Source organism: Cygnus olor, chromosome 20, assembly GCF_009769625.2.
Source record: "Cygnus olor isolate bCygOlo1 chromosome 20, bCygOlo1.pri.v2, whole genome shotgun sequence".
NCBI lineage: Eukaryota > Metazoa > Chordata > Aves > Anseriformes > Anatidae > Cygnus > Cygnus olor.
In genome coordinates, this window is record NC_049188.1 from 3,447,723 (window position 1) to 3,457,062 (window position 9,340).

Here is a 9,340-nt window from a genome sequence, read left to right on the forward strand (position 1 = left end):
CCAGCAGTGCTGTACACAGCTGCGATATTTCACTGTCTCCTGTTGGCTTCTGCAGTAAGTTAAATCCAAAACCAAGACTAACACAGTTGAGTTTGAGGTGTTATGAGAACAGCGTATTCATCCAGTATGTGTGCTAGAAACAGTATGAACACTGGAATAAAAGCTAACTGACTTGTGCTTGTATGATATACAACATAATTACGTCTTTGTTTAGTTTTCTACTTTACCTCTAGTAGAGATGAAGTTAATCCACATTTAATTCAGACAGGCATGGAAAGGCTGCAGATCACCCACAAATTCACCCTTATGCAATGCCACAAAACCACCAGGAGCCACGTATAGCTATTAATAAAAAATATACAAGATTTAACCATTGACTATCCTGCCTACACAAAACCCAGATAAAAAACTGCTCTTTGCGCAATGGAAACTTCACCCTCCGGAGTTTTGAAGCCTTGTGAGAAACCCAGCAGACTCCATCGCTGTCAGGCCACAGGCTGAACCCGTTCCAAAGGCTGAACGCTCACGTGCCAGCCTCACAACGCCAAGTGACAAGCGCTGACAATGACACCAGGATGCAAATGTTGCGGCCAGCGATAGGAAGTCCTCCCCTCTGAAGAGCATCACTGCTCATGCAGGACTCCAAGTACGATCGGCTCCAGGTTCCTGCCTCACACCACTCTTAGATTAGAAACATTCCCAAGGGATTAGAGCCCAGACCAAGGGACAGACCCTGCCCTCACCGAGACAAAACAAGTGTCATTGATTGCGCTGAACACAAGCAGAGCTTAGGGATGTACCAAGGCCCCAGTAACCACTGGGATTTAGGATGAGTACCTACCGATATGTGAACATTCACAGCACTGCACCCCACCATTGTAACATAACATGGTATTTTGTGGTGCATCTTTTATTGTTCTCATTTCATAGGGGGAAATAAACGTGGTTAGATGAAGAAGAAGCAAAGGCTTAGTCTCCTAAGGTGAAAACACACTATCGCTTTTATTAAATATCTTAACATATCACTGAGGGACACACACACAGCCGGTCTCCAGAACAGCCGAGGGCTACGCCTGCCCCCTATGGAACCCTCCAGCCAAGCCCCAGTGGCCCCCCGGATCTGCTGGAGCCCCCGTTCCCGGCCGCCGAGCGCCCACCCCCGGGAGGCCGGGGCAGGATCCGACCCGCCCCGCGAGGCGGGCCCGGAGCGCGTTCCTCCCCTCAGGCAGGCGGCGGGAAGACGGGCTCGGGCCTGCTGCAGCTGCCACCGCCGCGATGGAGGCGGAGGAGACCGAGAAGGCCGGGGCCCAGGGCGAGAAGCTAGGGCCCGCCGACGCCCCGGGGCCCGCTCCCGCCGCCAGCGGCCATTACGAGCTGCCGTGGTGAGGCCTGAGGGGGCTGCGGGGCGCGGGGCGGTGGGGAAAATGGAGCCGGGCGGTGGGCGGGAGGAAGGGTCGAGCGGCACGGCCATTGGTGGAGAGCGGGGCGCGGGGCGGGGCTAGGCGTGCCTGAGCCTATGGAAAGAGCCGGGGGGCGGGGCGAGCCGTGGGCGGGAAGAAGGGTGGGGGGTGCTGGGTGCTGGGTGCTGGGTGCTGGGTGCTGGGTGCTGGGTGCTCGGTGCTCGCTCTGCGCGGCCGTTTCACCTCGGGCGGTTGTGAGGGAAAGGGGGCTGGGAGGAGCCGCGCACGGGACGAACCCGTGAGGGCCGGCCCCTGCCTCCCCTCGGCGGCCGGCTGCAAGGTGGTCACCGCGGGGTGGGAAGCGAGAAACCCCCCGCTAAGCTTGTGGGACCCAGCTCGGTCGAGGTCTGGCCCCGAGGGCGCGGGCGGTGCCTCCCCTCTCAGCCCTGTCCTGTCAGGCTGAGGCGTGAAGGCGAACGCGAAGTGGTTGTGGCGTTTTCATCCTTCTTACATTGGTCAAAATAAAACAACTTGAAGTTCAACTTAGTGTGATCCTCATTTTCCAGCAATGTAAAGCGCTATTAAAGTTTGGCAAGGTGTGTCTGAAGTGTTTTACTTCTACAGGGTGGAAAAATACAGACCGGTGAAACTATGTGAAATAGTTGGAAATGAAGATACGGTGAGCAGGTTGGAGGTGTGTAGCTGTTGCTTTATTTTTTGATGGGTTAGCTCAAAAAACATAATTCTGCACAGATCCACAGACCAGTGGAGCTATACTTGAGTACATGGACAAAAAACTTTATGATTTACTTAAGAAATTACAAGTTTTAGGACATATTAGAACAACATCCTAAAGAAATAGGCCTTCTTGAATTGGGATGTTGTTTAAATTGGCCCAGTTATGATACAACTTTAAAAATGTGTATCTGCTATATTGTTTCAATGAGTAAGTATAGTTTATATTACTACAGAAGGAAACAGAAATATCACTTTTTTGTCTGGAAGAAAAATATTTTCTGTGACAAATTAGTTTGTAAAAACAGTATTTGCTAGCAGAATGTTTATACTAGCAAATATATTTTTAAAGCAAATAGAAAGGAAAGAGTAAAGACCTGTGAGATTCAGTACTTTAACCTTTTTCCATATTATTCTAGGAACTGACTTAACAGTTCAACTGAAAAACGTGAAAGCTGCAATGTTAAAAAAAAAAAAAAAAAAGAAACCAGGAGGGAAGAAAATAAATGGTAGCTCTGTTTTTCATGATTAAAACAGAATAGAATTGGAAACTATTTCTTCCTACCATTTTCTTATATATATATTTTTAATTATTCTTTCGTAGGTCTTTGCAAAAGAGGGGAATGTACCAAATATTATCATTGCTGTAAGTATTGCCATGTGGGATTTCACTGTTGTTGGTCCTGGCTTCTGAAATCTAGGCACAGTAGCCTGTCAGTATCGGTTTGCATCGTACCTGAGTGTACTAGTAACAATGATGTTGATTGTATGGTTACAGAGCAGTATTTTCAGCAGAATACACAAGAAGTAAACTACCTTCTGTTACTCAGATACTGAAAACTAACTTGGTCCTCAGGTGCTTATTGAAGTGTGACTTCTGCTTCTCCTCCACTGTTGCAGGCAAGATGCTGAACTCAGACGACTTTTAGACCTATGTTCTCCCAGCAGTTCCTCTGTTGCAGATATGTTTCGTGACTGGGGAGCACTGTAGAGAGTACAGGTTAGAAAATGGCATTAAACAGCAATTGTTGCATTTCTAGGGTCCCCCAGGAACAGGTAAAACCACCAGTATCCTCTGCTTGGCTCGTGCTCTGCTTGGTCCTGCATTAAAGGATGCTGTTTTGGAGCTGAATGCCTCAAATGACAGGTGAGAATGAACAAACCTTGTCAAGCTTTTAATGAAGAAGCAAGTATCCATGTTTATTTTTAGTTGAACTTAGGCCGACTTGATAGCTTTAATGTTACATTAAGGTCTCTAGTACTTACTTTAATAAGTTTTTCCAACTCAAATTTAGGCAATTTTTGGTGTTCAACTAGCAACATAGTATCTATCAACTTTTATAAACTTGATACTTTCACACATAAACGGAGTGCAGAACGGTACTATCTTCTCAGATTTACTTCAAAAAGTTATGCTTCCTGCATTCATGAAGATCCCGATAAAAGGTGAATGAGTTGTTTATAATGAAACTCGTCAGTACTTAGGAAAAAAAGTGAAGTGATAGAAATTAAGAGTAAGGACAGTTGGGGGTAAAACTAGGATATGGGTGTTAGGTATATAGAGGGCACTGACTCTTCTCTGAGGATAAGGCACTAAAGGCTGATTATATTTCCCAAGTTCTGTAGCAGACCCTGTCCTGACATAGTCTAGGGACATTTCATGGGGGGTTTAAGAGTACAATGCTTTGTACCTGCCTTTTTAATTCTGTAGCTCTCCTATAACTATAACTGATAGTACAGCATTCATTTTCTACACAGAACAAAAAAGTAAAATACTTTGCTTTTAAAAGTAATACTTCAGTGGGACTGTGTCTAGGAAGGTATCCATGTTGTGCTAAAATGATGAAGTCTGTCCAGATGTTTTTCTTAAACTGTCTTGATTTATAGCCGGGTTTATTGGTACGGCTCTGTGAAGTACTGGCAAAGTAGCAGTGCAGACTTAAACAGTTCTGCCCTTGTTCGCTTGTTACTCCTACCTTTTGCCAAACGTAAGTGCTTTTGTGGCAGTAAAGCTACTGATAGAAGCTGTTAAATTGCTTTTTTCAAAACCTCCAAAAAGGGGGGTTATCGGTGTTTAATTCTGACTCTGCTCGGCAGTCTGGCTACCAGCACAGCTTCACAACAATTACACTGGCACAGCTGATGGAATGGAAACAAACGGCACAAGAATGGGGAGCACGAGAGCCCTTCAGCCAGTGTGTCTGCCGAATAAAATCATTGTGTAATTTCACCCAACTGATCATAAATGACTTGAATTATTGTTCCAGAGGCATTGATGTTGTGAGAAACAAAATCAAAATGTTTGCCCAGCAAAAGGTCACACTTCCGAAAGGTCGGCATAAAATAATCATCCTTGATGAAGCAGACAGGTATGTTGTGTGGTTTTTTTTTGATCTCAGCTACCGTGTGAAATCTTTTTTATCTGTTCTCTGTCTGCAGAGCTGCTGTCTTGGACAGTATTAGATGTTTCTATCAGGCTATCAAAACAATTTAGGAGGAAATAAATGGGTACTGAGCAGTGCTCTTAGAAGATTCCTCATATCACGTAGAGATCATTGCTTCAAAGGAGATGCTGAATATTGGGGTGAAACACTTCAGGATTTATCTCGATGTGATCTTAGCATCCTTCAGTTTACTGGCTGATGAAAATGGGACATTCTCCTCTACCTGCATGTAATTAAAAGTATTTTTCAGAGTATTAATGATTTAATTTTGTGTGTTAATTTTATGGAGGTCTCAGTGATTATCTGTGTTGTAGGGTGATCTGTTCACATGCCTAGCAAAAGCTGCCTAGCTTACCAAGCCAGAATACCAAGTAATTTACAAAGCATTGTCTAGTATCAGTAAAGTCTGAAGCTTGTCTAAAAATAATTATTAGGCTGCAGCTATAAGTCAGTGAAGGGTAAAATCTGTCCTAACTCCTTTTCTCTTTCAGCATGACAGATGGAGCACAGCAAGCGTTGAGAAGAACAATGGAAATTTATTCCAAAACAACACGCTTCGCACTTGCATGCAATGCCTCTGACAAAATCATAGGTAAGGTGCTGTTAGTCCCTGGGTGTTTTAGTTAGACGTTCCCCATACTGCTGGGTAATTTCCAAGCAGTTTTCAGACATACGTTGAGCCTGCTCATTGCAAGAAGCTGTGGTACTTCAGAAAACTCAAACCATCTGAACATCCAGCTAATAAAAGAAAAGCGTGTTTGTGTAGCCAGTGAACCTTCTGAACAGCTGTTTTTAATGGATAGCGCTATGCGTGACTGCAGAAGCAGATTTCTTTGGGCTTAATCTCCATCCAGCTCTGTTACAGTTTATGATTTTTGGTGTATTGTTAACTGGATGTTGAACCCCTTTTGTTGTCCTGCTTCCTGAAACAATCAGAAATCAGAAAGAGTTGGCCTGTAGGCTAACACATTGCAGAGCTTTAGACTGCCCTTGTTTAGCAGTTAAAATAGCATGATAAACACCTACATTCAGAAAGCCAGGAGAACAAAAGAAATTGTGCTTGATACATGTACCACACTTGGGTTCAAGGGAAGAGTATAAGAATTGTGTGTGCTTGAGGAGGTGCTATATGCTCTCTGGAGTTGACATGTTCTTTTTCTTCACAACAAAATGACAAATGAAGAGTTGGAAACAGATATTTTCTTCAAAGCTGAAAAAGGTGGTATTTTATTTTTAAGAAAAAAGGGAAATGCTAATTATGCATCTCTGTCCTCAGAGCCTATTCAATCTCGGTGTGCGGTGCTGCGTTACACCAAGCTGACGGATTCACAAATCCTTGCAAGGCTACTGAAAATTGTTGAGAAAGAGGATGTACCATATACAGATGATGGATTGGAAGCCATTATCTTCACAGCCCAAGGAGATATGAGACAGGTAGAAGAGGGATAGCAGTGAAACAAAGCCTTCTGTTTAAAGCAAAAAAGTTTAAATTGCTGCTCTCAAGGTCTTATCTTTGGAGAAATAAAGAAAAGGGGATGTCATCTATGTCACAAGAGTAACTAAACTGCTTGGTTTTGCAAGGTTTTAAAGTGAATCTGCTCCTTAAAAGCAAATTGCTGGAAATCAGATGCTGAATTTTTGGGAGAAAACAATGTCTGCATGCATTTACGGTTTATTCTGTTGCCTAACTGACAACTTCATATTTGGCATAATTTCCCAAAAAGTGTATTTCATCCCGAAGAGAGGAGCCAGAAGTGCAGCAGTTCAGAAAATAACTGAAGTCTTTGTTTGTCTTTTTGCAGGCATTAAACAACTTACAGTCCACATATTCTGGATTTGGCTTTATAAACAGTGAAAATGTCTTTAAGGTTAGTAATGCTGTAAAACAGTAAAGCTGGAAGTCTAACACTGTCTAACTATGTGAGACCTTCCTTCAGATACATGAGACTTTGAAAGTCTTTACCCATTTGCAGACCATGCTATGTATGTAGCAGGTATTAGTCAAAAAAAAGCGTGCATACCTTTTGAAAAGGCAGAGAGTGCTTCGGTCCCAAACGGCACATATGAGGCTTTCGGACTTTCCAGCTCTCTCAAAGCACACAAATCACCTAACTGCTGGGAAATTTCACAGGGATAACTTTTGAATCTATTACTTTTGTTCTCATGTAGTGCTATTGAGTCCACCGTGGTAGGATGGATAGCTGTGTTGCCTGAAAAGTCGTATTATTTAAAATGTAATCAATTTAATTTGGATTGTAAATTGTGTCTGATTCAGTATTTCATCTGTACAGAAGCTTGGTGAAAATACTTGGGGGTTTAATACAGGGTGTTCTAGTATTTTGAAATATGATATTTCTCTTTGATACAGGTATGTGACGAGCCTCATCCTCTGCTTGTGAAAGAAATGATACAACACTGCATAAATGCAAATATTGATGAAGCATACAAGGTTGGCTTTCATGTGTTTTGTCTGTGCAGACACCTTTTATTTAAAGAATGCCTGTTCTGAAGAATTCGTTGTACATTGCTCTTTAGAAAAAGGGCAAAACCATGTATATGAATTAATGAATTAAGTCCTGGTTTTTTCCAACAGTTTGTTCTGATGAATAATCCATCAAGCCAAAAAAAAAAGGGGAGGGGGGAAAACCAAGTAGTTTTGAAATTACTTTCTAAACAGAATTGATGTTAAATTGCTGGATAAATAGCACATATATTTCCACTAGCTGTATACAGCTGTCCCAAAACCGAATCAACTTTACTCACGACCTAGGTTTTGCAGATAAACACGGGATTATTCTTTCCTGCACAGATTCTTGCTCACCTTTGGAGACTTGGATACTCTCCAGAAGATGTGATTGGTAACATCTTCCGTGTGTGCAAAACCTTTCAAATGCCCGAATATCTGAAACTGGAATTTATCAAGGTTAGTGTTAACCTGGTTACTGGTGGGGTCTTTCTGCCCTTTTCAAAAAGAGGATGTGTTCCTTAACGTAGGGGTAGCCTCAGAGTTTTCCATTTGAGATTTGCTATATATAAGTGCAAAACATTATTTCTTTTTATTACTGTTTTTATTACTGTTTTCTTTCCTCCTCTGCCTCATCAGTCTGTGAAACAGAAGTTTAAAGTCTAACCACCCACAGAAGTGCCAATAGTTACTTTAGCGATGGATTAATAACAAATGTAATGTTGGCTGAACTTATTATTTACATCAAAGCCTCTAAAAACTCCTTAAGAACTTTCTTGAAGAGCATACTAGATTCTAGTCCAATGGATAGTAAAATGTTACATGATTTTAACAGCCAGTTGACAAATGGTGAACTGGTATAATGGAAACACTCTTAAGATTTAAAACCTGTCCTCAAATACAGGCACCTTGCTCCTTATGAAAAAAAAATGGGGAAGCACAGGCTTCAATTACAAAAATAAATAAATAAAAATTGATCTAATTGGTCTACATGGGAACGTAATAGTCTTGCCAGAAAACAGTTTTCTTATCTTTAAGTGACTCTGAAGATAGTTTCTTAGCAGTAAGGGATACATTCTATTTAGAGGAGTGTCATTAGTCACACCATGCAGACTGTGGGAAAAAACATAAGGTTTGACAATGTTTTCCTCATCAGGAAATTGGCTACACACATATGAAAATAGCAGAAGGAGTGAACTCGCTTTTACAAATGGCTGGACTGTTGGCCAGGCTGTGTCAGAAGACTGCAGCCCCTGCAGCAAGTTAGATACCTGACTGAGCTGAAACCCCTCTTCTGGAAGGTGAAGACCGGGCACGCAAGGTCAGCAGCTGTGCATGTATCGTGAATTCTGTCCCCCTGGTTTTGCTAAATCCCAGAAAAATAACCAGGTTCTATTGTAAAAATAACTTGTATTTTTTTTATTTTGATCAATAAAGCTTTGAAATCTTTAACCCAAGAATTCTTGCCTGTTGTGTAGTTGAAGTAGAGGAATGTGACAGTCCAGAAAGGAGAAGCACTAAGGTCTCTCTAGTACTCTGCAAAAATGCTTATAGGTAACAATACCAAGACCTAACGTCAGGAGAGACAAAATATGAATCCCCTTGTTAGTGATTACACCTTATGATTGATCAAGAGTGGTAGTCTCACCAAGACCAAGAAGGAAAAACTTTTGCACAGAAAGAGCCATGAATGGAGTTACAATTGAGGCATGCTGAGAAGGTGCCATTTCTGGGTGCTCTTTATGTGCTGGGGTAAGGAAGATATTTCCATCAAACATGTACAGGAGAAATACACATTTCTTGATGGTGCCAGCTATTTATTTTGGATACTCCACCTATAATCTTTAAAAAAATACATCAAGTTCTGGGATGCTCTGCATTTGTGTTCTCTGTTTTTGCTTGTCCAGGTTAGGTAATATTTTACAGTAATTTCAACGTACCAAAAAACTACATCATCATGATTTCCTCTCCGCTTAGATTTGGAAACCACCTCACAAGTGCAGAGGAGCAATAAAGTGTGAAATGTAGAAACAAATATAAATTGAATTCGACCACCTCCATATCAGGTGCCAGATATATTTCTGTAAGCAGAGCTTTTAACTTAATGAAGTGCATTGCTGTTACAGCAGTCAAACAAAACGTGGTAGAAGTACAAGTTACTAGTGCCTGCTCGTCTCCCTGCCCCTTCTGTTGAAGATACCACCCCCAGCATCCAGTTGCCCAAACTACATTGTTTCAGCGCCAAATTGATCTCTGTGGGCAGCGTAACTCAGCTCCAGACTAAAGACCGGCCCCTG

At 42.2% G+C, this 9,340-nt stretch overlaps 1 protein-coding gene across 1 annotated transcript; it reads left to right on the plus strand.

The window, feature by feature from the left end:
* The first annotated feature begins 991 nt into the window (after positions 1–991).
* RFC2 (replication factor C subunit 2) lies at positions 992–8,500 on the plus strand. Its single transcript, XM_040532607.1, has 11 exons — positions 992–1,382; positions 2,025–2,094; positions 2,740–2,781; positions 3,176–3,282; positions 4,403–4,504; positions 5,071–5,171; positions 5,856–6,013; positions 6,382–6,447; positions 6,948–7,028; positions 7,389–7,502; positions 8,200–8,500. The coding sequence occupies exons 1-11, from the start codon at positions 1,276–1,278 to the stop codon at positions 8,308–8,310; spliced, it is 1,059 nt and encodes a 352-aa protein (XP_040388541.1). The 5' UTR covers positions 992–1,275; the 3' UTR covers positions 8,311–8,500.
* Positions 8,501–9,340: the final 840 nt, after the last annotated feature.